Source organism: Chelonia mydas, chromosome 3, assembly GCF_015237465.2.
Source record: "Chelonia mydas isolate rCheMyd1 chromosome 3, rCheMyd1.pri.v2, whole genome shotgun sequence".
In the NCBI taxonomy this organism is placed as follows: Eukaryota; Metazoa; Chordata; order Testudines; family Cheloniidae; genus Chelonia; species Chelonia mydas.
Genome location: NC_057851.1, coordinates 163,765,158 through 163,781,358, shown reverse-complemented (window position 1 = coordinate 163,781,358; position 16,201 = coordinate 163,765,158). Strand labels below are relative to the sequence as shown.

The following is a 16,201-nucleotide window of genomic DNA, read 5'->3' as shown; positions in this document are numbered from 1 at the left end:
GTGACAATGGTATTTTTCTCTAATTTAGATACCTAATAAGGGGCATCAGAAACCTCATTTTCTATGAGTTACCGACCTACCCCCATTTCTACAGCGAGGTTTGTAATATGCTGACGGCCACAGCCAGTGGAGAGGAAGCTACTTGGACTTGTACTGTTCTCTATTCAAAGTATGATGCTCAGAAGTTGGCTGCTGTGGTAGGTGTAGATCGTGCTGCTCAGATGCTGCAGTCTAAGAAAAACGTGCACCTTTTTGTTACTGGAGAAAATGAATGAACAAAGTCATGGACCGGGACTCTTGTTGTATGGACTTGGATCTTTCTGTCTAACATGCACAGTGATGCTGTTTTTTAAATAAGTGTTTGGGGGAGGAGAAGATGTATCAAAAATATTTTGTTGGATCTTGTTTTACAGGGTTAGTTTGTATATTTAAATACTCAAGCCAAAGAGGGAAGTGAAAGGTGCCATTTAAGCAAAGCATGTGTGCTGCTGCTTTTGTGTAAGTGCACAAGCTTAAAAAAAACTCGACTTTCTTGGCTAACTTACCCCCTGTGCTCTGTCTGCATCCTGGAAAATGTTTAGTAAATAGTTGTGGGGTGAAAAATGCCTTGTCATTAGACGATGGCACTCCCTTTCCCCCATTCTCCGTCATCAGAAGCTCCCTATGTTCCTTCATCAAACGCAACTTTCCGCTGTCTCGTTCGGGGGAAATTCTTCCAGATGTTGAGTGTGTTCATGCAAGGCATTCTGCACTCCTTACACCCCACATTGCCCCTCAGTTGAGGGCAGGGCATAGGCAGAGCCATTAGAAAGGGCGGGGGGGGCCTCTGTAACCCAAGCAAGTCATTGAGTGAGTAGCTGAAAACACCTTGAATTGGCCCTTTGAGAACAATTTGGGGTAGGAGTTAATGGATCTTCACTTGGACTGATTAAATGGTCAAAATTTCACCACATTCCATCCTTACAATGCTAATTTCAGTCCCAGTGTTTAAGTTTTATTAACGCTATACTTTCAAAGCTAAATGCACACCATTGTGCTTTTCTGCACACTTCCCTTATGTGTGTAGATCCCCAGTGTGCACACCTAGTTACAAGATCACCAAAGCACAGGTATAGACTGCTGAAAACCAATCCAAACTCTTCATAGACAGTTTGCAAAATTACTTGGAGTATGTCTACACAGCAAAGAGAAACCCGGAGCTGGCCCATGCCAGCTGACTCAGGCTGTGGGGCTGTTTCATTGCTGGGTGAACTTCAGTCTCAGGCTGGACCCTGAGTCTGGGACCCTTCCAGCCTGAGCCTGGAAGTCTACCCAGCAATGAAACAGCCCTGCAGCCCAAGCCCATGTGCCCTTGGCAGCTGGCATGGGCCAGCTGCAGGTTTTTCTTTGCTGTGTAGACGTGCCCTTCATGAGTTTCTGAATACCTCAAAGTCAGCGATCTCATTCCATGGTTTGTGGTCCAAAGCCCTCATCTATGGAGAGCTGTGCTGCCTCTCCTTGTTTACAGGAATTGTGTCATGAAAAGAAGCCAAAAATATATCAAATACTTTCCTAATGTTTACTTTTCCATATAAGCAATTGCAGTTGCCATAGGGACATTATCTGATTGTGGATGAAGGGACTGGTGGTCTGTGTGATCCAAGGTGGGAAGGGAAATGCCTTCAAGCTATCTAAGGTGTGGTCCATGCTGTAATAAAGTTTAAGGAATTCCTCTCCTTTCCCTGATCCTTGATTAAACTGAGTTCCTACAGGCTAATATATAATGTTTTGCTATCTGCTCTCAAAATAGTGGTTAGTGTGTGTATATAAACCGGGAAAATTTAACTCCGGTAAACAAGTACATATTGTGGTAACACTGCATAATTTCAGCCTGTTCCCATATCATAATCCCATATCATATTATTATAATATTGTCAGGTGTTTATCTGAGGTGATCATCTGTTGCTATTGTCAGTATGAGCTGTCAGTTCAGCCCTTTAGAAGCGTAAGTCTATACAGCTGTTTGCTTTCTATTTTAGTGAGGCACTAAGGCCCAGTTGCAATGCTGAGCACTGTGGAGCCTGACTTTTAGGCACCTAGAAGATGCTGCAATCCACAAAGCCTGAGCTGGGTGCCTAGGCTCCATTTACAATGAAGGGAGGAGAGAGGTGCCTTAAATTGATATGCTAAGGCAGCGCACTGCTTAAGCTAGCCAATGGGAGATGCAGACCAGAGGGGTGTGTGATAAGCCCTGCCCCTCACACAGAGATAGGCACCTAGCTCTGCTTGAGATTGATGAAGCTGGGGGAAGAAAGGCTTTCAGATGCCTAAGTCACATGTTGGGCCCAATTGATAGATATGCTCAGAGGCTGCATTGGGCCTCTCAGGCAAGTTCACACAAAACATTCGGGGGCAAAGGTAATCCCTTAGAACCTTTAGCCTAGTGGTTAGGGTACACTCACCCAGGATCTGGGAATCCTGGTTCAAGTCCCCCCTCCTCATGACAGGGAGAAGGGATTTAAATGGAACTGCACAGGTGAGTGCCCCAACCACTGGGCTATGAGGGAACACCACAGCAGAATATCCTAATCTCTCCTGTTCAAAGTTCCACTTTAATTCAGTAACTGAATAATTGGGCCAGTAAAAGCATGAGTGACTCTGTAGCCTAGTGATTAGAGCCTCACCTGATCATTGATAGATCCCTGTTTCAATCCCCCCTCCCTCGGGGGGGACAAACTGAGGGTTTTTCCTCATCCTCCACTAGGCTAAAGGTTATAAGGGGGCTCCACCTCTTCCCTCTCCCACCCTGACCGTTTTGTTTTGAACTCGCTTGCAGGGCCCAATCCAGTCGGCAGCCTCTCAGCATACCGACTGAGTTAGGCCCTGCATGCGACTGTAGGTGACCAAACACCTATCTTCCCTGGTTTGTGAATCGCTCTGGGGCTAAGGCAGGACCCAGGCACCTGGAGTGAGGTAGTGGTGTGCATGCCCAGAAGCAAAAACTTCGGTGTCAAGTGACTGTAGGTGCCTACAAGGTTAGGTGGCAGCCAAGCAGGAGTTTTGTGGATCACAGTGATTCCTAAAATGGGACTCGGGCACCTGAACACCTTTGGGGCTCAGACTCTAACTGGTTATTGTTTATACATCTCTGCCCTTTAGCTCAGGAGTCGAATGCCACTAAAGGCCAAGTTCTTTTTCCTTTTGAACAGCTGACACATGACAAATCTTTGCCCTGTGGCATTGCTCCTTTTTTCCTATGTTTTCTGGACTTGATGGAGGTGTATTCTGGTCAGGGTCATAAAAGCAGACAGATAAATGAGGATTAAGTGTTTTTCCTTTCCACCGGATATGCTTATCACAGAGAATAGCTGACCTCTGAGAAAGCTAAAGTAGGATAACTACTTAGGGAGATAAAGCTAGCTCTGCTAGCTGCAGTTTAAAAAAGAGAGGTTATTTGGCTAGAATCTTAACTATGAAAGGGCCTGCTCTTACTCCCATTAAAGTCAATGACAAAGGTCCTATTGACCTCAGTAGGAGCAGAGTGGGGGCCCTAATTTTTGTTTATCCCAAAGTCTTTTATATTAATGCCACATTTTTTTCTTTATTCAAAGGAAAACACTCTTTAGAAAGGCTACTCAGGGCTGCCAATTGTTGCAAATCAGAACATAGACGCACGCAAATGCTGCATCTTCAGAGATCGTTTTGCTGACTATAAATTCTAATCTATTCTTATTTTTTAAAATTTAATGGATAAATGGGTTGACTTACACCTGACAGCTGTTAAAAGCTTGATTTGGGACTAGCCTTGCAAAGCACACGGGTGGGATTTTTCTAAAGCACTCAGCATTGACCTAACTCTGCTCCGTCTGAAGTTGATAGTAAAACTCCTATTAACTTCAGTAGGAGCAGAAATAGCCCAATGCTAGTGAGCACATCTGTAAATTCCACCCTTAGTCTAACGCTAATGCAGAATAGAGCAGCATTGGTACTTAAAGGCTTACATCTGCTAGAATGGATGGCACCCCATCCAGTGCAGTCTACATCATGTCTGTTTGTTTCAGTACCAATGTATGGTATTTGAATGGAGGGGCACATTCTGTACTCAGCTACTCCAGTGAAATCTCACTGATTTTCAACATCGCATTGGTGGCTTGTGAACAGAGATGTCAGTGATTTTCAGTGGGTTTACAGTTACGTGAGTGTTCAGTAGTAGCCCCAAATGCAGTGAGTTACCGTTGTATGAGTGAAGCTGAGAAGATAATTTGGCCCAACATGGATGCAAATACATTAATGTAGTGCCCATCTTTAAAAAAGGGAAGGAGGAGGATCCAGGGAACTACAGGCCAGTCAGCCTCACCTCAGTCCCTGGAAAAATCATGGAGCAGGTCCTCAAGGAATCAATTCTGAAGCACTTAGAGGAGAGGAAAGTGATCAGGAACAGTCAGCATGGATTCACCAAGGGCAAGTCATGCCTGACTAATCTAATTGCCTTCTATGACGAGATAACTGGCTCTGTGGATGAGGGGAAAGCAGTGGACGTGTTGTTCCTTGACTTTAGTAAAGCTTTTGACACGGTCTCCCACAGTATTCTTGCCAGCAAGTTAAAGAAGTATGGGCTGGATGAATGGACTATAAGGTGGATAGAAAGTTAGCTAGATTGTCGGGCTCCACGGGTAGTGATCAATGGCTCCATGTACAGTTGGCAGCCAGTATCAAGTGGAGTTCCCTAAGGGTCAATCCTCAGGCCGGTTTTGTTCAATATCTTCATTAATGATCTGGAGGATGGCGTGGATTGCACCCTCAGCAAGTTTGCAGATGACACTAAACTGGGAGGAGAGGTAGATACGCTGGAGGGTAGGGATAGGATACAGAGGGACCTAGACAAATCAGAGGATTGGGCCAAAAGAAATCTGATGAGGTTCAACAAGGACAAGTGCAGAGTCCTGCACTTAGGACGGAAGAATCCCATGCACCGCTACAGACTAGGGACCGAATGGCTAGGCAGCAGTTCTGCAGAAAAGGACCTAGGGATTACAGTGGACGAGAAGCTGGATATGAGTCAACAGTGTGCCCTTGTTAACAAGAAGGCCAATGACATTTTGGGATATATATGTAGGGGCATTGCCAGCAGATCGAGGGACGTGATCATTCCCCTCTATTCGACATTGGTGAGGCCTCATCTGGAGTACTGTGTCCAGTTTTGGGCCCCACACTACAAGAAGGATGTAGAAAAATTGGAAAGAGTCCAGCGGAGGGCAATAAAAATGATTAGGGGACTGGAACACATGAGTTATGAGGAGAGGCTGAGGGAACGGGGATTGTTTAGTCTGCGGAAGAGAAGAATGAGGGGGGATTTGATAGCGGCTTTCACCTACTTGAAAGGGGGTTCCAAAGAGGATGGATCTAGACTATTCTCAGTGGTAGCTGATGACAGAACAAGGAGTAATGGTCTCAAGTTGCAGTGGGGGAGGTTTAAGTTGGATATTAGGAAAAACTTTTTCACTAGGAGGGTGGTGAAACACTGGAATGCATTACCTAGGGAGGTGGTGGAATCTCCTTCCTTAGATATTTTTAAGGTCAGGCTTGACAAAGCCCTGGCTGGGATGATTTAGTTGGGGATTGGTCCTGCTTTGAGCAGGGGGTTGGACTAGATGACCTCCTGAGGTTCCTTCCAACCCTGATATTCTATGATTCTAATGCCAACACTCAATATGGGAATTGTTCAGACTACAATAAGCAATTTAAAAATCTATAATGTCATGCAACCTGCTCCACAAGACGGGGAGAGGTGACTTCTGAAACCCAAAGGAAATAAGAATCCACGGGCCAATTTCTGATCTCAGCTACTTACTGTAACTCTGCTGTGACACGGTTAAGAATCTGGCTGTATGTGCGCATCTAGGTTTTCTGTCTTTTGTGTATATACACATTGGTTAATGAATTGAAATACACTAGAGTGCTGACATCAAATAGAATATGAACGTATGACACTGAGCGTGATATTTTAGTTTTCAGAATGGTTTAAAGATTTGATTACACATCATCTTAGCATGGAAAAGCATTCTCCAGTCAAGCCATCTGACAAACATGCAACTGTTTTGACCTCTCTTGTCTTGAGAAGACAAAGATCTGTGGTCATTGGTTCCAGAGACAGTCACTCAGAATCATGGCTGTGGTACTGTTTTTTTTAAAATCCTCTTGGCTCCAGGAGCTGCTCTGAGTAGTGAAAATGAATTCTTCAGGGTTTTTTTTTTTTATTCTTAATGAAAGAATCCTGACACAACACGAGAGAGTTAATTGTCTGGCACCAGGCAGTGGGATTCCCTGACGCCAGCTGTTAATGCGGTAGTGCTGATGGTTTGCATTAGTTGGCTAGCTTTGGGGAATTCTAACTCAAGGGTAGAAATAAACACTGATAAGATGTTAATTCCTTTTCAGGATCTCCTGTCACCCTCTAAGTCCTAAAAATTGTAATAACCTGTAGAAATTATGTTTAAAGATATATCTTTATATAGGAATATTGTTCTTCCAATCAATGAGCAGTATAGTACTGGATCCTATTTCACTAGTAAAACTTAATCAGGACAATAGGTTCATTATGCTTTACTGTTGCTCCTGTTTAAGGATATACAAAAAAAGCAACAATGCATTTTTGAAAAAGTTATGTGTAGGATGAGAGGCCGGGCTTATGATGGAGTCTGAATAGATGTGGGTTCTGATATAGGCACAGTCCTTGCACAGAGATGGGGAAACTGACTCCTGAGGACAGACTACTAAAATTTTGTAATGCTGATTGGAAGATTTAGAGCAATCCATGTGAGATAAAACTAAAGCCTCCTTGTTAATAACCATGCAATTAACAATTATTTTACACTTAGTGAAACCCATTGTCAGGATTTCTAAGCCTTATGTTCGTTATGCTGTTGTGGTCTCAAACCTAGGGTTGTTTTGTTTGGACCTGGTAGCCAAGCATGTCTGCTGGAATGCTTTAATTTGCAGCAGGATTATTCAGAAAGCTTCAATGCCTCCATTTTGAAAAGCATATCTTAAAGTGAAAGGATGAGGACTGAGACAGTTAAAAAGGTATATAAGCATTTGCAAGGCAGCCTTAGAGACAGAGCATACAGTGCAGTCTGCTGCAGTGAAAGCTTATCCCCGTGATGGGTGTGATCCTCACCTCCACTCCAGCCCCCTTTATATGGGGTTAAAGAACTGGAGTGGTGCAAAGGGACACTAAGCTCCATATCTGTCTAGACAAGACTTCCTCCAGCACAGGTATTGTGGAGACAGCCGTAGGGCTTTATTTAGAGGACCTACTCACAGGCCATGGTGGAGTGGGAGTAGTGGGGCTGCAATGGAAGGGTGTGTTGGGGTGGGAATCTCGGCTTACAGCACTGTGGAGATTGGGCCTCCCCATAGATCTTAGTGCTGCCTGGAAAGAGGCTACTGTAATTCAGGCAGGCTCCCATGGCTGTCTGCAGAGCTTCTTCAGCCCCTAATCCCTGGAACAGCCCAGGACTGAGAGGGCACAAGGGTGGCTTAAAGCCAGCCCAAGCCTTTTAGGGTATGTGTACGCTGTAATGTAAGCCCAGAGTTAGTGGAACTCTAGTCAGTAAACCTTGGGTTTGAGAGTCCAGGGCTTGAGCATCTGCACTGTTTGCTGACCCTAGGATGAGGATTTTTGAACCCAGGCTTCAGCAGCCACACTGCCCTACACAGGTTTGAGTACAACCAACTGTATCCCCATACTTCCTAGCACCCTCCCAAAATGGGGCTGCTCTAGCCCTTTGTTTGTGGCGTAGTGTGGGAAAACTTGACTGTCTGTCCGCCCCCTCCTTCCCCACCCCCCATCATGGCAAGTTTGATCAGTCCATCAAAGCATGCCGCCAAGCTGTCATTTTGTTCTGCATCCTTCCAGCAACCAAAGCCAACAACATGGAGCAGCTGCCTTTTGAAGAACTTCTCTTGGTTGTGCTTTCAATCCTGTTTCAAGAAATGGGCCAAGTTTCCACATTCCGGCAGTGGTTTCTGACTCACCAAAGGCTCCTGAGAGAGCTAATGACGGAGGAGGACACAGACGTGGCAGACTTGAACTGGCTGCTGCTGCTCATGACACTTGGTATAGATGCTGATGCCCCATGCATAGACCGATGCTTCCAGAGCAGGGCCATAGGCACAGGCTGGTGCAACCACGTCCTCTTACAGACCTGGGATGACCAGCAGTGGGTCCAGAACTTTCACATGAGGAAAGCTACATTTCTGAAGCTTGGTGAGCAGCTTGCCCCAGGCCTCCAGTGTAGAAATACACACATGAGGGTGGCCATGCTGGTCCAGAAGTGGGTTGCTATAGCTGTTTGGAAGCTGGCTGCGCCACACTTCTCCGGGTTTGTTGCCAACCAGTTTACCCACAGTTGACTTTTCAACGCCAGAGTGGTGGTGGAGGTTACTGAGGCAGTCAGGCGTGTGGTTTATCCCAGGTGTGGGGCATAAAAGATATTCCTGAAGGAATTGCTGGCTCTGAGAGAATGGGGTTTCCAAAAGGTGTTGGAGCCATTGATGGAGCTTATGCACGCATAGATTTTTTTTTTTTTTTTTTTTTCCTCCTCAAGGAGCACGAGTACATAAACCGGAAAGGGTACTGCGGGCCCTTGTGGGCCACGGAGGCTGATTTATGAACATCAACGTGGGCTGCACTGGAAAGTTTCATGATGCCAGGGTTTTCTGCCAATTGGGTCACTATTCCCACCAAATAACAATGTCATAAATGGAGTTACTGCCTTCACTGTTATTTTGGGGGGCCCTGCTTCCCCCCTTTTGCCTGGGCTTATAAAACCATGCCCTGATCTCAGAGGACCTGGCAAAAGAAGGTTTAACTGCATTCTCAGCAGGTGTAGAATGGTGGTTGAATGTGTGTTTGACGGATTGAAATCGACTGGTGTTATCAGTGCTGTGGCTTGTTGTGCTGTTCCCGATCTTTGTGACGCCAAAGGGAAGCCATTTTTCCCCCCTCCATGGACCCATGACAGCAATGGATTGCTGAACCAGTACTCTCAGCCAGAAAGTGCACCTGTCGCAGCTGCACCTGTATGCACCCAGGCAACAGAAATTAGGATGCTCCCACATCATGGATTTACATGGAAGTGGGAGACTAGTACCTCTATGAACGTGCTTATGCAATGCTTACAGTACATTAGGTTGGGAGGTGGGGGTTTGATTGCCATGCATTGTACTTATGGGTGACATCACCACTTATGACATAAGGCAGGGGGCAGAACTGGATGTAGATTCTGTATTGACAAGTGGTGTTTGCATACAGCTTCAAAGTTGTCCCTTGTCATGTGTTTCTTTGTTGTTTGGAATACACATTGTGTTGCAGTGATAATAGAATTTCTTCATAAAATAAACTTCATTTTTGAACATTTATTAGAAAAGCACAATATTAAACCATTGCTGGGCAGGCCAGCTGCCATTAGCACACCAAAACCTTTTACAAAACCATGCACAAAGTGCACGAACAGGCGCAAACAGTGAAACAATTTGCAAGACAGAAAACCTCCTACTATGGCAGGTCCCTTGGTGCCCTGTTCTTCTTTCCCCTCCTTACACATTTGCTGCTCACTGGGTGCCAGGGCAGAGGGGTGAAGGCATCCTTAGGGGAAGGCTTCAGCATGGGGGACTGTGTGGGGTACATTGGCCTGTCCATGTGCTGATAGGGCTTGATTGCCTGGCCCACCCAGTCAAACCTGTTCCTATCTGCAGTACATTGTACCGGGGCGGGGACTCAAGCCACGGGGTGTGCACAGCAGGAGCCTTCAGTCCTGTGGCCATTAGAAAAAGCAGCTGTTCAAACAGTTCTATTTTCCTCCCTTAACAGCTATTCCTCTTCCGGGAACTGCTAAGCAAGTGTCTGCTTCTGCACTGAAATCCTGCCCTCAAGCTGTGCAGCCAGCCTGAGCCTTTCCACTTGCTGTAATTGCCCCTCTCTTTGGTATTTGGACTGGCTTGTTGGCCCTGTCCAGAATGTCAACCATAAGTCTGTCATGGAAACGTTTCCTTTTGGGCTGGTTCATGATGGTATGGTGACCCAGGCTCCTACTGCTATGTCAGTTATCTGTCGCGGTACTGTGGTCTGTAGAGGTCAGTAGGCTTGGGAGAGGACAACACGCAGAAGGTTGTTTGTCTCAGTGCGTGAGCACAGAAGAACTCCTTTTGGAATTTCAAGGACACAAAATGTTACTTTGTACAACTGTATTTCAGTAGACTGTTAAAGGGAAGCTTCAGATCACAGAAGCTCCCTCAACACGGCTGGGTTAATTGCAGTGAGGGACATGCACACAGAATGGTAATTTACAAATCACAACTGCTTTTTTTCTAATACCGCAGACCAATTTGGGCTTTGCGAGAGGGCGGTTGTGACCGCGTTCTAAATAAACCTCTATCATTGCAGGCATTCCGCATTTTGGAGGGCGTAACCGTTCTTGTGGTTCCCGAGTGGCAGAGAGGTTTTATGCCAAGCTGCTGACGGGAAGCCAGCCATGTATGGCACAGAAGTATTCAGACGTGTGGTGAGTGAATGGCACATCTGTGAGTGGAGTGGGCTGGTCAGCTACCGAGGTGGCCCTGGAAAAATACGCCCTTCCCCAAAATGTGCCTACCTATCTGGAGTTTCTGCTACAGGAAAATTTTGCAGCTATCGGCACCCGAGATTGGGTCAAACTTCATGATGGAATCAATAGGATGCTGTGTTAGTGCCTGCATGGGTTGGTCCCTCCCCACTGCTTCTGATATAGCCTGTTATGACTGCCTGCAAACACACGAATCTCCACCGGCATCCCCCTTACCTGCCCCACACCCCCAGTTTCTGGACTTCATTCAAACTCCCAGATGTATTTCAGACACATGATTTCATCCGCTGTGGACCATGTGGACTACATTGAACTGAAATAGTCTACAGCTGTAAAAGGACTACATGTCAGCCTCCCCTTGCTACAGTTTACTGTTTGCAGGGGGTTTGTTACACCATTGGATTGGTTCAGAGCAGTGTGCTTGCAGGGAAGGCAATATAGGGTTCTTATTTCTAACAAACTTACCTGTCCTAGCAAAAATTTGTGCTTTTCTGTCGAAGCTTGTTTCACTGCTTGAACTTCCCCATCTCCATTTTGAATTCCATATGGTTGGGTAGATGCCAAGGTGCTGGCATGCAGTCCGCCATTCACGGGTACACACTGCTATCCGAGGCCTGTAATAACCTTTACATTGGTTCATAAACTGGAAATCTCTCCCATAGTATATTAATAAACACAAAAATGGAGCCAGAAACTTACCGGTTCTAGGGTGATTTCTGCCTCTTCTGTTCCTGCTGCCAGTTCCGCGGTGGGCCGCTCCTCTGGGGGGACCTCGAAAAGTTCCTCCTAGTACAACTCAAAGATGTGCTGCAGCTACACTTGCAACAAAGTCTCCTCGGGAATGGTTTCATCACCAGAGTCATTTTGGTGGCCACATCGGGCCCCTGCTGCTGGCTCCTGTCCATTCGCATGCTAGATTCTGGGGACAGCAGGGCACTCTCCCACCTGACCAGGTTGTTGTGCACACTGTTGGTTCCATGCTAGGCGCAGTATCCAGCCCCTGGTCAAAGTCCTCATAAAACAGGAAGGATGATGGCAAGTTTGCAGAGGTGGTCTTCTGGTCCCTGGCTTTGTGGTACTCAGTCTTGAGCTGCTTAATCTGCTCCCTGCGCTGGTCACTGGTCCAGTAAATTTCCAACTCTGCCAGCTTCTTTGCTATTTGCTGTTGGGCATTGTCATTCATGGCACTCTTACTAAAATGGAATGTTTTGCTCGCTTCACACCATAGAGTCACCAAATCTGGCTATGCTCCTGCAACAAGGAAGCAGTGCTCTTGGCAAAGGACTTCTGGGCGGTGGCCATTGCCAATGCAACAGAAGGGTCACTGCGTTTGCTGCTCAGCAGTCACGATAAAATACAAGGGTTAAAAGCTGAGCTTCTCTTTAATAAAGGGGGTTACCTTCGTTCTCTGGGAGTCAATTGGCGACTTGTGGGGAGGAGAGGACAAAACACCGGCCCATGGGTTTGATGGAGAGTGTTAGCGGATTCCCAAGCCCTGTCTCTGGTGTGGCTGCATCCGTACAGCAGAATGATAGGGCTTGAACCCTGGGTCTCAGCTGGACATGGGTTTGGACCCTCCACCCCCTTGGGGATCTAGGACCCTGGGTCTGAGCCTGAGTCCTGGAGATCTGTAGACAGAAGCTGGTTTAGGGTCTGAGTCTGAGTCCAGGCTTATATTGCAGTATAGACATACCCGTAGATCTATAATAAATACTGGTGCACCACAGAATTGATTATTTATATTACCGTAGTGTGATTCTCACCCTGTGTCACTAATATGCCTCAGCCATAAGTTGGGTGAGAGCATAGTCCCCTTGCCCTTTAAATCTTTGTCCACTGTGTTGAGCCAGAAAGAAAAAGGCAATTACTACAGTGATGGGTGTTTTAAAGGCCTATATAGAAATGGCCCATTAGTTTCAACTGAGTTAGGTATCTGTGATGTGGACAGCTGTCCAGGAATTGGACTGAGACCACTAACTCCTTTTATAGAGGTGATTAACAGCTGATGGATTTGATTACTGCTGAATTTGAACCAGAAAACTAGAGAGGAAATGTTAAAGTGGTTATAGCATTGAGAGACCTGGGAAAATAGTGAAGATTTGATTCACGTAAAAGGAATCCAGGAATCTTTAGTAGAGCAAATGTCAGGGAATGAGATAAAGGGCAGGGAAAGAACAACACATGGGACAGAAACAGGACATTAACCTGGGAGCAATTGGAGGCATAAACGTGACACTGTAACAGAGAATACAGGTTGGCCCCTAGTCTTTCAGATGAAACAGTAAACACGCACCAAAGTCTTATCTACTGTACATGGATACTAAAATTTGGGCCAAATTATTGTCAGTTACACTGGTATAAATCTGGAATAACACCACCGTCTTTTAAAACTGAATATTGTCAGAATTCTGTAACTTCAGTAGTTTACTCTACATTTACATCCATATGACAGTAGTCCCATGGGCTAAAATTGAATAATTGTTGCTGTACCATAATATTACAATGTACTAGGCAGTTCTCTCCATGTCATTTACTTGTAGGTGGTGGTGGATATAGAAAGACCTTATCTTCATTTAATTAATAGGTTAACAAAGAAACCAAGAACATTTGACTTTAGCTGAACGGACGAAAGATATTTTTAATCAAGAAAGGAACTGAGTCACAGTTTTAAATAGATACTATAGCTATTAATTATGTCAGCAAGATGTAACTCATGTTGAACATACCAGTAAAGCCGTGGATAAATGAGAACTGGTTGACATAGTTTTAGTGGTGGTGTAGCCCTGTGGGCCCCGGGATATTAGAGAGACAAGGTGGGTGAAGTGATATCTTTTATCGGACCAAGAGACAAGTTTTCGACCTACCCAGAGCTCTTCTTTAGGTGAAGTTGGTCCAATAAATTATATTGCCTCACCCACCTTGTCTCTCTAATTTATTTAGACTTTCAAAAGGCCTTTGAAAAGATCACTCACAAGAGGCTACTAAAGAAACTCTGCAGTCATGGGATGAGATGCAAAGTAGTGTGATACAGTGAAAACTGGCTAAGAGACAGGAACCAAAGTTAGCAATAACTGGTAAGTTTTCATAATAACAAGGTTAACTGTGTGATGCCCCAAGTTTCAGTGCAGATCTCATGTTTAATATATTTATTAATGATCTGGAAAGGGCGGGGTAGCAAAGGGGTGGCAAAGCTGTTTAGTCCAGAAAGGACTGTGAGGAACTTCAGAGGAACCTAAATAAGCTAGGGTCATAGGTAGTATGACAGCAAATTAGATTGCATGTTCTATAAATACAAAGCAATGCACATTGGAGGGGAAAATTTAAACTACTCCTACACCTTACAGCATTCTGAATTAACTCTGTCAACTCAGGAAAGAGACTGGATAGCTCAGTGAAGACCTGCTCTCAGTTTGTAGCTGTGGTCAAAAAAGCAAATGTGTTAGAATGCACAAGGAACAAGATAGAGAACAGTATGGAAAATATTATAATACCTTTAAGTTATTGGTAGGGCTTCATGTAAAACACTGGGTGCAGTTCTGGTCACCACAGCTCAAAAAGAATGTGTTGAGAGAAGTGTGAAGAGAATGATCAGAACCCTGGAAAAACTCTAATATGAAAAGAGATTGAAAAGTTTGGGATTGCTTACCTTTTGAAGCTAATACCAATCCACCCTGTCAAAAATATTCTGGGTGTGTAATATTACACACCCAGAATATCAGTGAAACAGTTGATTTATTAACAGTTTTACCTGGCTCTGTAGTCAGTAATAGTCTAAGTAAGAATTTGGATTAATCAATACAATTTCCCATTAGCTCCCTCCCCAGACACCAGTTGGATTTTTGTTTGTTTGTTTGTTACTTTTTAAGTGGCTAAGGAATTTGTCAATGACCTCTAATCTGATTACCAGCATGTTAATATAATCTGCTATAATTTTGAGTCCAAACTTTCGAACTGTGGCTACTTACCATCAATTTAGTCACATGTGGAGAAATCCTGGTCCCACTGAAGTCAATGACAGTTTATGCACAGACAACCACAACTGATGTACATTAGGATTTCCAACTCCTCACAGTCCTGGAATACGTCCAGTCCAACCATTCAAATGCCCAGAATGCTCAAATTAAAACACAGGATTAGCTGATGATAATTTTACCATAATAAAGGTAAAACAGATTTCTAGTTGTCATCTGTGGAAATGAAGGATGCAGTGGAAAGTTTAACATATGTGGCTGTTACTGCAGTAATTCTAACATTCCTTTCTCTCCGACTCTCTCCCTTTAATTGGCAGCTAGAATTTAGAAACTCGTCTTTTTTTTTTTTTCCCCCTTTCGGAATGGCATAGAAAATATGGCTCTTCAGAAATCATGGGCCATGTCCAGTAGGCATTTAGAAAATATTCGACAGATGATTTAGAGGGCTTTTTTTTACCATTGGGTTTAGCTATGTTTAGCTTGTTCTCTCGTTCGGTGGGTATCGCATATGGTGCGGTTGACTGTGCAATTGCAATGCTTGAGTGAAAACCTCCTGAACAGCAACTATTGCACTATTGTAATTTGCAGGATTATCTCAATGTTCTGCTCCATGCTTCTATCATATTCCGTGTGAATTTCAAACTGATAACTATACAGCAAACATATTTATGTGTTCCAGAGCGACACAAGAAGATGCCTTTTGTTATATGTCAACATCAAGTAAATATAGGCTTGGAAAGATTAGATTTTTACCAGTAAATGTCGATTTCACTGTACACACACAGATTGATGAAAAAGTATTTCCACTGATAATAGAAATCTACAGATAGGCAAAGTAAGAAAAATGCTGCTTGAGACCTTAGAGTTTGTTTTAAGGACATTTACTTTGTACATTTTGGCATGTGATGTTGACAATTTGTGTTTGAACAGTTATAAATCTTTAGTTTTTGAATCTCAACATCTACTGTTGTTGAATAATTATTGTCTGATCCTCCTGACTGGCACCCTGCCATAATTTTCCACAACTGTGAACATTTAAATAGCAGAGTGAGACGCCTCCCTGGAGCCTGGACTTAGGTGCCTATCTCTGTGAGAGGGGCAGGGCATAGCACACACCCCTCTGGTCAGCATCTCCCATTTGCTAGCTTACGTGGCTCCTCAGCTAGTGTGCTAGGTTTTGTGGATCGCATTCTAAGGCTCCTGCCTCTCCCCATTCATTGTGTAGGGAGCCTAGGCACCTAGATCCAGCTTTGGAAATCGCAATATTTTTCGTGTGATTTTCTAGGCCTCTAAAAATCAGGTGCCATGATGCTTAACATTGCAATATCTAAATCCCTACATGGCTCATGCCCCTAATATAAAAACCACAACCTCAGCCAATCATAAAGCCGCCTCCTCAGAGTTCTCTTATTTTGTGGGGCTTTCCCTTTCCACCCTCCCCCACAACAGAGATATTAGAATACAAGCTTTAACAAAACACTCTTGATAAAAGTTTGACAACTCTTATTTACCAGAAATTATAACTGACAATTTCAGTTCTCTCAGGACTTTAACAGAACACAGAACTTTGTCTAATGAATAATTCCGAGGGGCAATATTTAGGACTGTTTACACCTGGGGATATAC

At 44.4% G+C, this 16,201-nt stretch overlaps 1 protein-coding gene across 3 annotated transcripts in view; it reads left to right on the top strand.

Moving 5' to 3' along the window:
• Nucleotides 1-15,533, top strand: part of UTP25 (UTP25 small subunit processor component) — a 39,700-nt gene extending 24,167 nt beyond the window's left edge. Inside the window, exons 12-13 of one of the 3 annotated variants that reach the window (XM_043543712.1) lie at nt 29-197; nt 10,427-15,533. In XM_043543712.1, coding sequence (XP_043399647.1) covers nt 29-197; nt 10,427-10,501 — 244 coding nt within the window. In that variant the 3' untranslated portion in view covers nt 10,502-15,533. Of the gene's footprint in view, nt 1-28; nt 9,403-10,426 lie in introns of those variants that run through there. The other 2 variants (XM_043543713.1, XM_007058024.4) reach the window with 2 other exon arrangements.
• The last annotated feature ends 668 nt before the right edge of the window (nt 15,534-16,201 follow it).